At 55.5% G+C, this 18,205-nt stretch overlaps 1 protein-coding gene across 1 annotated transcript in view; it reads left to right on the plus strand.

Annotated features, from left to right (window-relative positions):
• LOC101652562 (TRPM8 channel-associated factor 1) overlaps positions 1-17,942 on the plus strand; it is a 47,791-nt gene extending 29,849 nt beyond the window's left edge. The window contains exons 2-9 of the mRNA XM_004713951.3: positions 5,516-6,148; positions 8,145-9,142; positions 9,405-9,502; positions 10,723-10,936; positions 11,100-11,339; positions 12,195-12,532; positions 13,170-13,420; positions 17,566-17,942. Of these exons, the coding sequence (XP_004714008.2) occupies positions 5,529-6,148; positions 8,145-9,142; positions 9,405-9,502; positions 10,723-10,936; positions 11,100-11,339; positions 12,195-12,532; positions 13,170-13,420; positions 17,566-17,575 (2,769 nt within the window). The 5' untranslated portion in view covers positions 5,516-5,528 and the 3' untranslated portion in view covers positions 17,576-17,942. The remainder of the gene's footprint in view (positions 1-5,515; positions 6,149-8,144; positions 9,143-9,404; positions 9,503-10,722; positions 10,937-11,099; positions 11,340-12,194; positions 12,533-13,169; positions 13,421-17,565) is intronic.
• The last annotated feature ends 263 nt before the right edge of the window (positions 17,943-18,205 follow it).

An 18,205-nucleotide genomic window follows, 5' to 3' on the forward strand; every position in this document is an offset into this window, starting at 1 on the left:
GTCTTTCCTGATCGCATGCCCAACGTAACTTCTTTTTCGCTGCCCCACTGCTCTGCCAAGCATGATGTCCTGCTCCAGGGACTGGTCTTTCCTGAAAGCATGCCCAACGTAACTGAGGTGACGTCTCACCAGCCTTGCTTCTAAGGCACCTTCTGGCAGCACTTCTTGCAAGAAAGGTTCGTCGGTTCTTTTGGCAATTCCATAGCACTTCCCACATTCTTCACCAGCACCCTCATGTACTGATTCTTCGTCAGTCTTCTTTATTCAAAGGACAGACAGAAAAGAAAAGATTAAAAACTCCTTTCTAAATTAAAAATGGATAAAAATAAAATAATACAAAAGGTTGAAGTTGTCAAAGATTGTATCATGCTTGGATCCACAATCAAAGCTCAAGGAAGCAACAGTTAAGAGATCAAATGACATGTTGTAGTGGGTAAATCTGCTACACAGACCACTTTAAAGTGTTGCAAAGCAAGGATGTTACCTTGAGGTGCCCTTGACCCAAGCCATGATAGTCTCCATTGCATCATACGCATGTGAAAGTTGTACTTGAAAAAGACAGGCTCTGCCATATAAGTATAAATCAAAGTCTAAATTGACTTCACAGCAATGGTTTTTTTTTAGGGGGGTGGTGGTGGTTAGAGGGCAGGGCCAGCCAACCCACCCTGTTGTTGGGTGCTGTGGACTCCACTCCAACTCATGGCGACAACATGCCCAACAGATCCAAGCGTAGCCCAGTCCTACTGGCTTGTAAGGGCACAGGGTTCAGCACTCAATACCATGCGTGAAACCTGGTGTGTATTTGATAATGAAACAAATCCTTTGGGCATCGGTTTCTTTACACTATCTCTAATGTGAGAGCAGGAGCCCTGGTGGCACAATGGACTAAGTGTTGGGCTCGTAAGAGAGAGGTCAGTGGTTCGAACCCACTGGCTACTCCTCCAAAGAAAGAGGAGACAGTCTCCTTCCATAAACATGGTAGCCCTAGAAACCACGGGAGATTCTCCTCTATGATAGGAATGCTATGAGTCAGAATTAACTCAAGGGCAGTGGGCTGTGTCAGCACAGAGCTGATGGGTAATGACCAAACTCACTTGTTGTCCAATCCATTCCAACGCAGAGCAACCCTATAGGACAGAGCAGAACTGCCTCTGTGGGTTTCTGAGACTGTAACTTTACAGGAGTAGCAAGCCTCATCTTTCTCCCAGTGGCTGGTGATTTCAAACTGCTGACCTTGCGGTTAGCAATAACAATAGCACAAGTACATACTTCTTCGGTTTAGTGGAGGCTTTAAATCCTTTCCATAAAGCACTCAGAGTACAAGGGCATTTATTTTAAAGTTCGTAGCAAAATGGAATTCGAAAATAAAAACTAAACTATAAACTTTATTTCTTGGCTAAAGCTCCATCAAGTTCAAAATGTTGTTGTAAGCGATGATAACAACCATTTAGTCCATCCCTAAAGAAACGAGGCTCCGGGGAATTTAACAGTTTCTTTTTGATGGTATTAACTGATGGTCTTTAAAGACAATTTAAGATTAGAAAACTTCACAAAGTCAGAAGGAGCCAAATCAGGACTAAAGGTGGATGTCTGATGATTTTCCATCGACAGGCTCAAAAAGTCTGCCCTTGTTTGATGAAAGGAATGAGCAGGCGCTTGGTCGTGGAGGAGAGGAGCTCTCTGATGAAGCTTTCCTGGGTGTTTTTCTGTTAGAGTTTTGGCTACCTTTCTCAAAACATGTTCACAACAAGCATATATTATCATTCTTTGGCCCTCTAGAAACCCAACAAGCAAAATGCCGCAATCATCCTAAAACGGCCATCAGGACTTTTGCTTTTGACTTGTCTGCTTCTGCTTTGGCTGGACCACTTCCACTTCTTGAGAGCTGTCACTCTGACTGTGCTTTGTCCTGGGGGTCATATCGGGAAAGCCAGGTTTCATTGCTTCTTATTCCTCCAGGAAAGGTCTCAGGATCTTGATTTGCTTAAAATCTCTATTGAAAGCGCTGCTCTTGCCTGTACCTGATCTGAGCCCAAAAGTTCTGGTGCCCAATGAGAGGAAATCTTGCTCAACTTTAATTTTTCAGTCAGAATGGTGAAGGCTGAACCCATTGAGATGTCTATAGAGTGCTGGCTGGTTTCTGCTGTTCACCTTGAGTTAGAGCTTGGACAAGATTCATTTCTTCCTCACAACTTGATGTGGACGGTCTATAATCGCAGGCTTCATCCCAACAGTGTTCATCCTTTCGTAAAACGAGATATCATTTGGAAAACTGCTGATTTCTTGGGGGCATTGTTCCCTAAACTGAACATAAAGCATGAATGATTTCACCATTCCTCCATCCAAGGTTGAGCATTAATTTGATCTTTGTTCTTGCTCCAATTTGAGCAGGATAGTGTTGGGTCCTCCTTGGTGCCTCACACTTCCCCCTTCTGACATCCTATCGCGCATGAGTATGAGTATCCACACCTATGCATAGTGTTCTCCCAATGTGCATTTCCCATGAACTTTTGGAAGAACGTATTGTAGTGTCTACCACCCAATAAACATGGTATCACTATCCTGCCAATACTACTACTCACGCCACCACTGTTACCACCAGGGTCATTGCGCACACACAAATAGCTCCGTGCCCTACATATTAAAGCAACGTGACATTTTCACTTAAAATGCCCCTCTAACTAGGACATCTTTCTAGGTAGATGGGAACAGATCCCATGCCTCCTCGTCGCTAGGGGATGATGCCCTCTAGGATGGTGGTCACCCTCTGCCACACTCCCAGGACACAGTGTCGTCTTCAGGAAATGGTATACGGAGAAGGCTCACCACACAGATGATCCCTCCTCTTTGGCTGCTTTTTGGTCCCCAGGCGACCAAAAAGGCTCCTCAGGGAGCCTTCTCTCCAGACAAAGGGGGAAGCCTACTCCAAGTTTGTCTGGGCTGTGAGCCCCTCTGGTACCTGGGCCTGGGGAGACGAGGTGTGAGTGAGGACAGCTCCTGTGGGGCTGTGTCACAGTGGGGGTCAGGAGATGCCTCGGGGTGTCAGGGTCTGTGGAGTTGGCTAGGTCTGGGACTGAGTTGGGGTGGGGGGACATTCTACATGCCCTGTCAGCTCACTCGCCCACTTCCATGTCTGGTTCTGTATGGCCGTGGTCACCCTGTCTATAGGCCTGTGTTGTGGCTGCTCATTTCCCTCAGGAAGGGTCTTAGCAGGTTTAGGGCTAAGCTGATTTCCTCCCACCAGACTCCTCTCCTGAAAGACCCAGGTAATCCCTGGTCCTCCCAGTTGACTCAGAATATGGTCAGCCTCCCTTGTCGGCGCCTTTCCTGCTCCACCTGCCACAGTCCTCTCTCACCAGAGGTGGGGCATTGGCACCGGCCAGTGAACCATATCCATGTCCTCTTTCCTTGCACCTCCTCTGGGCAGCACAGGCTGTCCATAGATGCAACGATGGGAGAGGAAGGAAAGTCTAAATATGGGGCAGGGCCAGGGAACAAGGAGTTGCAAGGAGGGAGGCCACAGAACTGAGGCTAGAATTTGTCACTGCCAGCTGGGACTTTCAATGCCCTGACAGAGGCCCAGTTGTTCTCCAAGGGCCAGGGTGACCGCACCCAGCACCTTCAGAACGGAAGCATGCAGGTCATGGTTGGCTTGGAAACGGGGCCACGTTAATCACCATCCTCCTGGCAACGTCTAAGGACCTGAGCTCAGTCAGAGCCTGTGGACGGAGGCTGTGTGGTGAGAAGGTGCTGACCAGACTCTAATTGAGGGCACTGAGCACAGGTGGGGACAGTGTGGCTCTGCTCAATGGCCCTGGTGCCTGGCTACATCTAGGAACAGAAGCAGGGACAAGACAGGTGTGTGCTGGCTATGGCTTCTTGGCAGGGCTTACAGGTAGATTACACAGTGCTTAGCAGCAGCTGGGGAGTAGTAGTTATGCACTGGGCTACTAACTGCAAGATCAGCAATGCTCTGAATATCTGGGGTGCCACAGGCAGGTAGTTTGAGGACAGGTGCCTGAGGATCCCCTTGGGGGATGTTTGGGGAAGGGACTTAGCAAGGCAATGGTTCTGGAGAGGAGAAAGAAGAAAAGGGTCTCCCCATGCCACTCTCCTCCCATTGCTTGGGCTTACACTTGAAGGACCTTGGCCCCCATGTATGAAAACCATGGCACCAGAGTCATGAAGCAGTGTCCCAGTGTGTGCACAGCCTAGCGAGGAGCTAGCCCTCCTGGCTGCCATGAGGATGCCCTTTTAGCCACATCCTGAAGTGGGTGACTCTTAGTGGAATATCTGCAAGGAAGTGCGTGTGTGCACGCATGTGCAGGCTCGGCACATGCGAGCACGTACATAGATGCACACACTCAGGCACACACACAGAGATACACGCACAGGGGAACACAGGCACACACACACAAATGTGCCTCGGTTTATGGGACACCACTCTGCTGTGCTTGCCAGCTTCAGTGTTGGGGGGACGGGTCTGGAGGTGCCATTTCTGCAGCAGTACGTGCTCACTCTTGGCCTCTGGGCCCCAACGTGAGCCCCTCGAGATGTTCAAACCTTTCATCATGGTGCCAGTGAGAATCGAGTGATGACTCTACTTTGAAGGGCCGGGGTGGGGGGGGAGCCAAAATGGGTGGGGCTCACTTCGTTGCCCCGTTCTCTTGACTGGGCAGAGCCTGGGAGGGCAGGGGGCCTGGGAGAGCTGACTGGATCCCAAGACACCTCCCAGGCAGGCTGAGTAAGTGCCCGGAGGCTGGGGGTAAGAAGCCCTGTGGCCTCTGTTGTTCACTGTCCTGCTGTGTTGTGTGAGCCAGGGGGCCTGGTCTGACAGGTGACCAGCGCCCAGGCAGCCAGACTCCAGCGTGTGGGGGGGTGTCACAGCAAGTACTAGCTGTGGCCAGGACAAGGAAGGACAGCAAGCAAGTGTCCCCAGAGACTGAGGACAGTAAGTCTGTGCGTTCTGGGGCTGGTGGGAGCAGTGCCAGCGTCCGGTGGCTAGTGGTGACAAGAAGCCCGGGGCCCCTCATTCTGGAGATGGTCTGTCCTTGCAAATAGCAAGGCCACACTTAACATGCTGGGGTGGGGCTCGTGGCAAAGAACAGGGTGTTAATGGGTGCACGCCCACCCCGTCCCAGGGCAGGAACAGACTTACACTGCTGTGTTGGCTGCTACCCTCCACTTCTGATGTTCAAGGGCCCTGACACAGCCCAGATGACTTCTTCCCTGCACCCTGAGTCCAGACTCCTTGGACTCCCCAAGGCAGGAGTAACGCAAGCAACATGGAGGCAAAGTGGGCAGGGTGGGGGAGCAAGCTTCTCTTCCGTGATGGAAACGTCTCACAGGCAGGAACCGGGGGTCCCCTGGGTTGCAGACAGCCAGGCAAATGCTGAGTCACACTCTAGGCTAGTGTCACCTGCCAGGTGGGAAGGCTCCCCTCACCTTGCAGGAGAGGGTGTCTCTGCTTGTCCCCCTTCCGCTGTCTACTCTGACTCTCCGCTTCCCCCCACAGAAGCCTCAGAGCCATGTCAGCTCCCACTGCTGCCTTCGAGGCCCTCATGAATGGGGTGACAAGCTGGGATGTCCCCGAAGATGCCGTGCCCTGTGAACTACTTCTCGTTGGGGAGGCCGCCTTCCCCGTGATGGTGAATGACGCGGGCCAGGTCCTCATCGCCGCCTCCTCCTACGGCCGGGGCCGCCTGGTGGTGGTGGCTCACGAGGCCTACCTGGTGGAGGCACAGCTGGCACCCTTCCTCATCAATGCAGTGGGCTGGCTGTGCGCCTCGCCCGGGGCCCCCGTTGGGATCCACCCATCCCTGGCAGCTTTGGCTCAAATCCTTGGGGGCTCCAACGTGGAGAGCAAGATAGAGCCAGAGGTCAAAGACTCCCTGGGGGTTTACTGCATCGATGCCTACAACGAGACCATGACGGAGAAGCTGGTCCAGTTTGTGAAGCGGGGAGGGGGGCTGCTCATCGGGGGCCAAGCCTGGGACTGGGCCAACCAGGGCGAGGATGAGCGGGTCCTGTTCACCTTCCCTGGGAACCTGGTCACTAGTGTCGCGGGCGTGTACTTCACCGACAACAAGGGCGACACCAGTTTCTTCAAGGTCTCCAAGAAGATGCCGAAGACCCCGGTCTTAGTCAGGTGAGTTCTGGGGAGTGGCCTTACCTGCAGGTTTCTCCCAGGCCAGTGGCGGGCATGTAAATGCCCATTGTTGTTGTTGTCATTGGGTGCCACTGAGTCTGCTCCAACACAGCAGTCCTGGGGAAACCAAACCAAACCCGGCCTGGCCCTGCCCAGTCTCACGATTGCTGTGTTTGAGGCCCCGGGTGCGACCACTAAGCAACTCTCTCCTGGTCTCCCTTTGTCCCCACCGTCCCTCTCCTCTCCTGAGCCTGCTCCTGTACACACCTGACCATCTCCTGATGGCATGTCGAAGTATGTGAAACAGTCTCCCCTTCCTGGCTCCTAAGGAGTGTTGTGGCTGGGCCTCTCTCCCGTGATAAGATTGGCTCATCCGTTCTCAGGCAGTCCCAGCGCCATTTCCTATCCCTCACCTGCTCGAGAATTCAAAAATGTCAATTCTCCGGGTTGGCCAGCTCTCACATGCATGTGAGGTGACTGAAGATACCGTGGCATGGGCCAGGTGTATCTTGTCTTTGAAGGATCATCTTTTGACCCTTAAAAGTGGTCTTCTTCAGGGCCTGGGCCCAAGGCAAGATGCCCGTTGATTTCTCGACGGCAGCTTCCGTGGGTGAAGGAGTTGTTTCTGCTTTGACGCGTTCTCTGTGGAGCCTGTTGTCATTTATGGGCCGCTTGTGAGGAACAGCTCAAACAAACAAATGAACTCACTGCCACGGAGTCCGCTTCAATCCGTAGCCTTCCTAAGGGCGGAGCAGACCTGTCTCGTGGGTCTCCAGACCTGCGGATCTTTACGGGGGCAGAAAGCCTCGTCTTTCTCAAGCAAAGCAACAGGTGGGTTCAAGTCTCCGGCCTCAGAGCTCACAGCCCAGCGCATCGCCCACCACGCCACCAGGGCTCCTTGAGAATCCGCTAGGTTTTCAAGATCGCCCCCAGGCACAGGAGTAGGGACAAGGTCCTCATGGCGGCCGCCTGCCACCTTGAAGCCGAAGATGCTTAGTGCTCCTGCACAAGCTTCCCGATGGCGTCTGATGCACTGCAGGGGCTGTTCTTGGGTGCCGACTGAGGCTGAGTGGACTCCCGGTGTCCCCTGCGTGCAGAGTGGAACCACGGCCCAAAACCACGGCCCCGATGTGCAAAGTTGGGACCTTTAAGAAGTGGATCACCAGGCCTGTGCTCTGAGAGAACTCTGGGCAGGTGTGATCTGCTTGTGCACACAGTTACCCACACATCCATCCATTCCCCCCTGGCATTCCCAGACTGGAACCGGTGGTGCCGTAGTAAACACTGTCAGCACAATAGTTCTCTAACGCTCCCCACTGCCACGCCCATGACCCCAGTGCTGCCTTACAGTCCCAGCTAGACCAGAGCATGTACACAGGTACAGATAAGAGCTCCTGACACATGGAATAATCCAGGACAAATAAACCCCTCAGGAGCAGTAATGGGAGTAGTGGTACCATGAGGGTAGGGGAAAGGTGGGGGGAGAAAAGGGGAACCGATTGCAATGATAGACATATAACACACACACACCCAAGAGGGACGAACAACAGAAGTGTGGGTGAAGGGAGACAGATGGTATAAGATATGAAAATGAGAATAATTTATAAATTATCAAGGGTTCATGAGGGAGGGAGGGAAAAATGAGCTGATAACAAGGGCTCAAGTAGAAAGAAAATGTTTTGGAAAGGATGATGGCAATTTATGTACAAATGTGCCTGACACAATGGATGCATGGATTGTTAAAAGAGTTGTAAGAGCCCCCTGATAAAACGATTTTTAAAAAAAACGAATGCCCACCACCTGGATGTTTCTAGGAGAGCCCATCACACAGGACAGGTGAGAGAGGTGCACCTCAGACCCTTAGGGGGTTAGTGACTCCCAGAGTGTCTTAATTATTTGCTCCACCTGGGGCAGGTAACGTGCCCCCCCCCCATCCTGATGGCACGTGGGTGTGGGGGCGGACTTACCTGACCCCAAGGGACACGTGTCTTTCCAGTTGTGAGGACGACCTCTCCGAGGACAGGGAGGAGCTCCTGCGAGGCATCTCAGAGCTGGACATCACCAACACAGACTGCTTCCCGTCGCAGCTGCTGGTGCACGGCGCGCTGGCCTTCCCGCTGGGGCTGGACTCCTACCACGGCTGCGTCATTGCAGCTGCCCGCTATGGCCAGGGCCGCGTGGTGGTGGCCGGTCACAAGGCGCTGCTCGGCGCCAGCAAGCTGAGCCCCTTCCTGCTCAACGCCGTGCGCTGGCTAGACGCGAACCGCCGCGGCAAGATCCTGGTGCACCCGGAGCTGCGCGCGCTCAGCGCCCAGCTGGCGGCAGGGGGCGTGGACACCACCTTGGAGCCACAGCTGAGCAGCGATGCCAGCGTCTACTGCTTCGAGGCCGGGAACAGCGAGGTGGACGTCAAAGAGGTGCAGGAGTTCGTGGCCGAGGGCGGGGGCCTCTTTGTGGGCGCCCAGGCCTGGTGGTGGGCCTTCAAGAACCCGGGCGTGTCCCCGATGGCCAAGTTCCCCGGGAACCTGCTCCTCAACCCCTTCGGCATCAGCATCACCAGCCAGAGCCTGAACCCGGGGCCCTTCCGCACCCCGAAAGCCAGCATCCGGACCTACCACTTCCGGTCCACGCTGGCCGAGTTCCAGGTCATCATGGGCCGCAAGCGTGGCAACGTGGAGAAGGGCTGGCTGGCCAAGCTGGGCCCCGACGGCGCCGCCTTCCTGCAGATCCCGGCCGACGATGTCCCCACCTACACCTCAGTGCACCGGCTCCTGCGGAAGCTGCTCAGCCGCTACCGCCTACCCGTGGCCACGCGTGAGAACCCGGTCATCAATGACTGCTGCCGGGGCGCGATGCTTTCCCTGGCCACCGGGCTGGCCCATTCAGGCTGTGACCTGGCCCTGCTCATCCCGGAAATCGACGACGTCTATAGCTGCCCCTACCTGCGCCCCTCAGAGTCCCCCATCACCGTGGAGGTCAACTGCACTAACCCGGGTGAGCTGTGCAGGGGGGGTCGGGCAGGGACAGCAGCAGGCCGGGTCAGGGCCATCCCAGGTGCTGCCTGCTGCTTTCAGGATGGGGTGGGGACCCTAAGTGACCTTGGTTTCTGGGATATGGAAGGCGATGAGGCCCTGGAGGAGGAGAGAGCGAGATCTGGCTCATGGGGGACCCGGCCTTGCCAAGCAGGGGGCCACCTACCACTCCTGCCCTCCCCCAGCCCACCTGTGTGCTAACCAGGCCTGTGTCCTCTTGGCAGGCACCAGGTACTGCTGGGTCAGCACCGGACTCTACATCCCTTCCCGGCAGATCATCGAGGTCTCCCTGCCTGAGGCAGCCACCTCCGCAGACCTGAAGGTGAGGCCAGGCCTGTCGCAGCCAGGTGACCACAGGGAATGAAGGGCTGGTCTCTCTAGCTCCACCTCACAGACGGGCAGCACAAGCGTTCCTGAGAGTGGCTCGCCTCAGGGTCCATGGCTCCGAGGCAGCCCGGAGCTTTCGGCCTGTGTATGTCCCAGCCCCGGCACTCAGAGGTCCCTGTGCAGAGCACTGTGGCTCAGCAGGTGGTCAACACCCTAGCCCACTCTCGGGCCACCTGTACCTCCTGCTGTAACTGTCACACACGTGCGATCGCACGCATGAACACATGCATGTGCAACATACACGCACCCATGTAAACACACATGCACATACATGCATGTACACACTTGTATATGCCCTCACACACACATGCAGGCACACGTGTCCTGCATATACGCACCCATGTATAAATGTGTGTCTGCAAACATGCACACCCATGTGCACATGCACACAGGAGCACATATGCGCATATGCACACATTCATGCATGCATGCATGCATGAGTTCATAGAGTGGGCGCTGTTCCTCCTGGTGGTCAGTCTCTCCCTGCATGGACCTCTCCCAGTACTTGTTGAGCAGGAAGGGAGTTACAGGACTCTCAAGAGCTCGGGGTCCTTCCTCTGACTAGGAGGGGCCCAGGAAGACAGGGAGGAATATTGGCCCTGGGCCCCAACAGCCTTTACGCCTCCCAGGGCCTCTCCCAGATCAAAGCCAGGCAGGGGCTCTCCACCCATTCCTGGCTGGAGTCGGAGCAGCAGAATAGACCCCAATGTGTCTATTCTCCAGGGCCCCGTGGGACTGCCCTCCTCAGGATTAGCCTCAGGGAGACTGACTCCTGGTGCATCCACGTGGGTGTCTTGTCAGGACTCACCAGGGCCCCTGGCAGCAGGCTCTCCAGCCCAGTGGCCTTGTGCACGGATGCCATTCCCAGGTCCACACATGGCCCGTGTGGGGAGAGGACAGTCCTGACCTTCCTGGGTGCCCACTTCTCAGGTGCCCATCTGTACCCCCACATGGTCCACAGGATGGGGGGATGCCCTGCGCTTCCTGCGTGCCCACTTTGTTGATGCCCACTTCTACCCACACACAGCCCACTGGGTGAAGGGACAGCCTTGCCCTTCCTGGGTACCCATCTCCCTGGTACCCACCTCCAAGCAGCCTCTCCCCTCCCCAGTCCCCTGGTGACCCACTCCTCCAGCGTTGGGCCTCTACTCTCAGTTCCAGATCGGCTGCCACACGGATGACCTGACCAGGGCCAGCAAGCTGTTCCGCGCCCCCCTCGTCATCAACCGCTGCTGCCTGGATAAGCCGACCAAGTCCACCACCTGCCTGTGGGGCGGGCTGCTCTACATCATTGTGCCCCAGAGCTGCAAGCTGGGCCCCGTGCCCATCACTGTCAGGGGGGCCGTGCACGCCCCCTGCTACAAGCTGGGTGAGCAGCGCAGCAGGCTGGGGAGGAAGGCAGGCACCCTGACACAGGGGGCAGAGAACTGGGTGGCCACAGTAGCCGGACCCCATTCCCTCGTCCCGAGCGCCAGCCACGTGTTTGCTGCTGGGTCTGGGGTGTGATTGCAAGTCCTTGGTCTCTGTTCTAGGGGAGACGACCCAAGAGGAATGGAAGAGGCGCCTGCAGGAGAACCCGGGGCCCTGGGGGGAGCTGGCGACAGACAACATCATCCTGACATTGCCCACAGCCAACCTGCGCACCCTGGAGAACCCCGAACCCCTGCTGCGCCTCTGGGATGAGGTGATGGCGGCCGTGGCCAGGCTGGGCGCCGAGCCCTTCCCCCTCCGCCTGCCACAGAGGATCGTGGCTGATGTACAGATCTCAGTGGGTGGGTGTCCTGTGCTTCCCCTGCCTGGACTCTTGGGCCACTCCAGGTGGGGGTGCCCTGCCTGGCTTTTCCTTGGGTGACTCCATGTAGTGGGTGCCCCACCAGGACTTCATGGGGGGGGCGGGGGTGCTCTGCTGGAACTCTTGGTGCATACCACATAGGTGGGTATCCCCAGGGTGTTCTGTACATGCTTCTTGAAGGCTTTTCCTGAATCCACACCATGTGGGTCGGGTTCCGATGCACCCTGCCCCCGGGCCACCCCTTCGTCCACAGCTAGGCAGTGAGTGGCCAGTAGGGTCAGCAGCATACCAGACACAGCCCTGGCCCTTGACATGGGAAGGGAGGAAAATTACATTTAAAGAAAGACTCGTGTTACATAAGCTTGCAGGGAGGGCAACATCGGGGAGTCCCAGGCAAGAATAGGGGAGGGGGGGTGTCTGTGCTCTGGAGGCATCCTTAGGTGGGCGTGGGAATGAGATGCCACAGAATGCCTCTAAGCAGAGGTCCTCAAACTACCACATGTGGCCCACTGGCTGCTTTTGCCCGTTTTGGTTTTTTTACTTCAAAATAAGTTATGTGCAGTGTGTATAGGAATTTGTTCATAGTTTTTTTTTAAAACTATAGTCCGGCCCTCCAATGGGTCTGAGGGACGGTGAACTGGCTCTCTGTTTAAAATTTGAGGACCCGTGGGACCCTGGTATTCTTGCCCACATGGCTGGTCCCTAACAAGCTGTGTGTACGTGGCTGTCCCTCAGAGCCCCCAGGGTAGCCTCTGCCCACAGTCAGAGAGCGAAAGTGAGGGGCTGCTTGCGCCCCAAGGCCAGGCGGAACACCCTGACTCCGGCTTCTCCGCAGGCTGGATGCACGCCGGATACCCCATCATGTGCCACCTAGAGTCGGTGCAGGAGCTCATCAGCGAGAAGCTCATCCGGACCAAGGGGCTGTGGGGTCCGGTGCACGAGCTGGGCCGCAACCAGCAGCGGCAGGAGTGGGACTTGCCCCCGCACACCACGGAGGCCGCCTGCAACCTGTGGTGTGTGTACGTGCACGAGACCGTGCTGGGCATCCCCCGGGCCCGTGCGAACATCGCCCTGTGGCCCCCGGTCCGCGAGAAGAGGGTCCGGATCTACCTGAGCAAGGGGCCCAATCTGAAGAATTGGAATGGTTGGACAGCCCTGGAGACATATCTGCAGGTGCCGGGGAGGGTCGGGGGGAAGGCGGGGACAGCCCTGGAGACATATCTGCAGGTGCCGGGGAGGGTCGGGGGGAAGGCGGGGACAGCCCTGGAGACATATCTGCAGGTGCCGGGGAGGGTCGGGGGGAAGGCGGGGACAGCCCTGGAGACATATCTGCAGGTGCCGGGGAGGGTCGGGGGAAGGCGGGGACAGCCCTGGAGACATCTCTAGGTTCAGGGCAGACGTACCTCTAGGTGCTGGGGGAGGATGGGGAGAAGGTGTGGACAGCCCTGGAGGCGTACTTCTGGGTACTGAGGGAAGGTGGGTCATCTTTTTCACCCTGCCCCTCCTGTCCTCTCCTGCTACCCAAAACGCACACCCTTGTGTCGATTCTGACTCGCAGCAATCTCAGGCCGCAGCAAAGCTGCCCCACAGGGTGTTGGAGGCTATGCACCTTCATGGCAAAGGAGACGGACGCACCTTTATCCCACGGCTGCTGGTGGTCAGCGGCCCAGCGCTCGCTGGGCAGCGCCGCCCTGGTGGGCTCCACCCTGAGGCTGCGGGAGAGCACAGTGAGCGTGCATGTGCATATGTAGCGCCTGGGTCTCCCGCTACAGCGCAGGCCTCTCACCTGGTTCGTGTCCTCTCCCCGCAGCTGCAGGAGGCCTTTGGTTGGGAGCCGTTCATCCGCCTGTTCACCGAGTACAGGAACCAGACCGACCTGCCCACAGACAACGTGGGCAAGATGAGCCTGTGGGTGAAGACGTTCTCCCAGCAAGTGCAGAAGAACCTGGTGCCCTTCTTTGAAGCGTGGGCCTGGCCCATCCAGAAGGAAGTGGCCACCAGCCTGGCCTACCTGCCGGAGTGGAAGGAAAATATAATGAAATTGTACCTGCTCACCCAGATGTAAGGAGTGCCCACCAGGTGGCAGGCAGCCCCCGAGGTCGTGGGTGGGGGAGGAGGGGGGCAGGGGGCCAAGGCAGAGACGGAGATCCACTGGGCTCTGTCCCCAGCAGTGGGGCCTGGTCCTCAAGCCCACTACATGCCATCAGAACAGATCCCTGTGTCCGAATCTCATCCCTCCACTCTTCAGCCCATAGACCCCAGCCCTCCCCAGGCCCACCCCGATCGAGCTCTTGCACCCACTTCTGAACGGGCAGTGGCTCCCCAGCCGAGCGGGCTTCTTACCCTCATAGCCTGAGCATTCTCTCCGCACTTTGCATTCTGGCCAAAGCTTGACCATAGAACCAGCGGGTGGATCACAGGTTCACCTTAGTGCCTGACCTCACCAATGCCTCCCATGCCTGGGGTCTGGGGTGCTTCCCTCGAGTTGGGAAGCAGGCTATAGGGGAAGGACCTACATGAGGGTCTGCTTTGAGAAAGCCAGTCATCTCAGAGCCCATTGCTTGTGTGTGAAGGGGAACATAGACCCCCCCTCACGGGGCACCTAGAAGATTCCGAAGGTGAGCCTCGAGGAGGTGGCCCCCTGTGGCAGGTTCCCCAGGTCACCAATGCCGGCAGCCAGACCCTGGTTCTGTTCTAGTAGTTGTGCGACGCTTAACAATCCCTTAACTGCTCTGTGACTCAGTTTCCTCATCTGTACAATGGGACTGACAATGCCCCAGAGAGGGGATGAGTCCTGGATCTTGCAGCCCATAGAAAAGCAAACAGGGCAGTACCAGGCAGGTGGCTGTTATCAGATGCCGGTGAGTCCGTCCGGCTCATAGCGACCCTGTTCACAGGAAGGAAACGCCGTCCTGCCCCGCACCGTCCTCACAGTGGTTCTGATGTCTGAGCCCATCGCAGCAGCCACGGTCTCCATCCCTCTCATCGAGAGCCTCCTCCATTCCACCGCCCCCCACTCTACCAGGCATGAGGTCCTTCTCCAGGGACTGGTCTCTTCTGACATGTCCAAAGTGCGTGAGGCAGTCTCTCCATCCGTGCCTCGATGGAGTGCTCTGGCCATACTTCCAGGACAGATCTGTCTGTTCCTCTGGCTTGCCGCAGGATTTCCTGTCTTCTTCACCAGTGCCCTCCTTCAGTTCATTGATTCTTCAGTCTTCCTTATTCAATATCCCACTGTCACATGCACAGGACAGGCAATTGGCAGGTGTTAAGGAAAGGTCGGCCGCTGTCACGGTTCACTCCCTCAGACTCACCTTAGAGCTGGGCTTGCCTCTCAGGTTCAGTTCCACCGACTGCTACCCTGTCTCACATGGTGGACAGCAGGCTGGGACGGAGCTGAACCTGAGGCTTTCTGAGTCTAAAGGGTGGAAAGTCACAGTGAGTTTAGGAAAGCCCCTAAGTCGGGTTATTCAGTTCCAGCTTTCAGGTCACGTCCGTTCTTCTAATGAACCCAGCATGGAAGTCACATGACAGGCCTGAACCGGTCCACTGAGTGTCTGCCTTCTGGGGATGGTTGTGATGTTGTTCAGTGCTGTCGAGCCGATTCCGACTAGTAGCGGTCCTACTCACGATGGACGGAAATATCGCCCGGTCCTAACCCGTCTTTTTATTTCGTATTCCTTATGTCTGAGCCCGTTATTGGAGCCACTGTGTCAATCCATCTCGCCAAGGGCCTTCCTCTTTCTCACTGCCCCTCCACTCCACCACAGCACTGGTCTTTGCTGTGAATGTGTCCAAAGTACACGAGAGGCAGCCTTGCTTCTAAGGAGCACTCCTGCAATACTTCTGACTCTGTTTTATTATTATTATTTGCTGGAACTTAGGAATGAATACACATGTCATATCATCCCATAGTCCAATCATGTCAAACACAAGTGTACAACTTTTCAGTAATTGGTCTCTAAGCATACTTTTCCTTCCTGGGCTCCTTGACATCATCTCCTTCTTATTCCAGGCATGCTTCCGATGGTGCTTAGGGTTCCGTGGTCACGCGGAGGCTCTCGTTGTCAGTTAGGTACCTGACCCTCTCTAGTTCATTAGCACCCTCGAGTGTTTTCCCCTAAGTAGGTTCGTTTCCAGTGCTCACCAACTTGTTTCTTTTGACTGAGCTGCTGGACTACACTGCTTACCGGATGTGCTTCACTGGGAGTTGAGTGGTGCTTGCACAGTTAGGTTCAACTTGGGTCATGTCTTTCTGTGGATGCCTTTCTTGTGTCTTTTCTTACTGCTAGAATCACACACACACACACACACACACACACACACACACACCTTTCATGCTTGACAGGTGCCCAGGTACTTCAAACACAGAGAATGTTCCATAAAGCCTGTGATAACGAGGCCTGGTCTCCATTTCACACAGACGCGAGTCGCTGTGGGTCAACTCCAGCTCGGAGCACGGTCATGTGTGTCCGGGTTCCCCCCCCCCCACCCCACCCCAACACACACACACAGGGTTTCCAGTGACTAAATGTTTCAAAAGGAGATTCTTTTTTTTTTCTATTTAAACCATTTTATTGGGGGCTTTTACAGGTATTCTAACAATCCATACATCAATTATATCAAGCAAACTTGTACGTACGTTGCCGTCATCATTTTCAAAACATTATCTTTCCCCTTGAGCCCTTATAATCAGCAACTCAATTTTCCCCTCCCTCCCCCACAATCCCACCCTCGTGAGCCCTTGATAAATTATATATTATTATTTTCATATCTTACACCATCTGCTGTCTTCCTTCACCCACATTTCTGTTCATCGCCCTTGGGGGGGCGGGTGGTTATACACCCATCATTGCTATCAATTCCCCCTTTCTCCCCTTCCCCCTCCCCCTCCCTCATGGTGTCGCTATTCCCATTACTGTTTCTGGGGGTTTGTCTGTCCTGGGTTCCGTGTGTGGAGAGCTCTTATCTGTACCCATGTGCATACTCTGGTCTAACAGGATTTGTGAGGTAGAACTGGGGTCATGATAGTGGCAGGGGGTGGGGGAGGAAGCATTCAAGAAAGTTTTGTGTTTGGTGGTATACTGCACCCTGGCAGGTTCGTCCCTTCCTTGTGACCCTACTGTGTGTCTGGAGATTCTCAGGGTGACCTGTGGGTGGACGTGAAACCTCCAACCTCCCAGTGAGCAGCTCTGTGTGCACGTGTGTAACCACACGTCACGCTGCGTGACCTCCCCAGCTCCTCCTTTTCCTGGCAGTGCCGAGTAGGCACCTCCTGGTGTGCGGATGGCTTCACCTAGATGGTCTCAGTTCATCTCCGTAATCAGTCATTTCACGCAGCAGAAGCCGCCCATCTCCCTGTTTTATGAACGAGAGAGCTGACGCGGATCGCGATGACGGCAAAGCCCCAAGGTCGAGTTCCCCTCAGGCCTCGGTCTTGGATCTGGACCCAGGCCCTCTGGTTAGAAGATGAGTGGCCTTAGCAACTGTTTAGGAGCCCTGGTGTCCGAGGGGTCATAGAACGTCAGCAGTTCAAAACCAGGAGGAAAAATGGGGCTTTCTGCTCCTGTCAAGAAGGACAGCCTGGGAAACCCACAGGGACAGTTCTGCCCTGTCCTATGGAGTTGCCAGCGAGTGAGTGAGTTAAGTGCTGTGCTTCCAGGGCCCAAAGAAGCCTGCTGGTTGCTGAGAGACCAGCTAGAAAGCAGAGGGCCTGTGTGTGGTCTTGACAGCCCCCTCTTGTACTTGACTCCTGAGCAAGTTTGATCCCAGATGCAGCCAGAGGATGAATGTCAGGCGGGACCCTAAAGGGCCCTCCCTAGTTGGCTGCACTGTGGGGAGCTATTTAGCATCACCCCAGCTGTTAAGAGACCATCCTTCCTGGGCACCACAAAAGCCTTCTACTCATCTGTGGGATTTTCATGATGGGCTCTTTTGGTAAAGCTGCCTTGACTCCCTAAAATCCCACCACTGCATGTTCTCACATGGGAAGGTAGCCCCTCAACCTATCAGAACAATAACCTGGTCTCATCCTGGCCCTCTTGAATCTCTGCACAAACAGTGTGGACATGGGGGGGGCCCAGGGGGGGGCGATCTTTGGCAAATGTAAAGCTGTCCCAGCCACACCCCTGCTAAGAGCCTCCAGGAGGTCGTTTAATGTAAGATGATGGACTGGAAATTTGAGGTTGCTTCTCCTTCCTCCCCAGGCCCCACTGAAATGGAAGTCAAGACAGCGCAGCACAAACACAAGTGTCTCAGCAGAGAAAACGGAGGAGAGAGCGTGGGTGGAGTATGATGGCCATTGAACCGGAGGAGATGTCTTTCAGCCAGAATCTTAGCTCATCTGAACACTGTTGCCCAGACAGCCTTGCGATCCCCAAAACCCTGTCCACTGAAGAGATATGCCAGTTGGTCATTGGCATTCCCATTCTTCCCCCACTCATGTGCGCACAGGACGGGCAGCCTGCTATCGGTGCCAGTCAACATGTTCTTGTTTCCTAACAACGAAATGGAATGAAGAGCCTGAGAAGAGGTAGGAGTTGGCACTCCAGAATAAAAGTCCGATTTTTTTTCATGACGTTAACTGCCACCCCCCTTGAGCCCATCAGTTCATCGTCTGCCGACAGCGGAAGCACCCCAGTAGATACCCAGTGCTTTTGTCCGAAGAGGGAGCTCACACAGACTCAGTGATGGCGACAACCCCACACCAGCCACCTGCTCTAGCCACACGTGCCGGTGAATCTTAAATGTGAATGGTCACCCTCACAGTCTTGGGCATGGGAGTGGTGTCAGGAAAATAACAGGTGGGGGGTGTGGGCCGTGTCAGGGGTTGGAAGATGGTGATAA

This window comes from Echinops telfairi, unplaced genomic scaffold (assembly GCF_000313985.2).
Source record: "Echinops telfairi isolate 266 unplaced genomic scaffold, ASM31398v2 ScPeMD7_23;HRSCAF=83, whole genome shotgun sequence".
In the NCBI taxonomy this organism is placed as follows: Eukaryota; Metazoa; Chordata; class Mammalia; order Afrosoricida; family Tenrecidae; genus Echinops; species Echinops telfairi.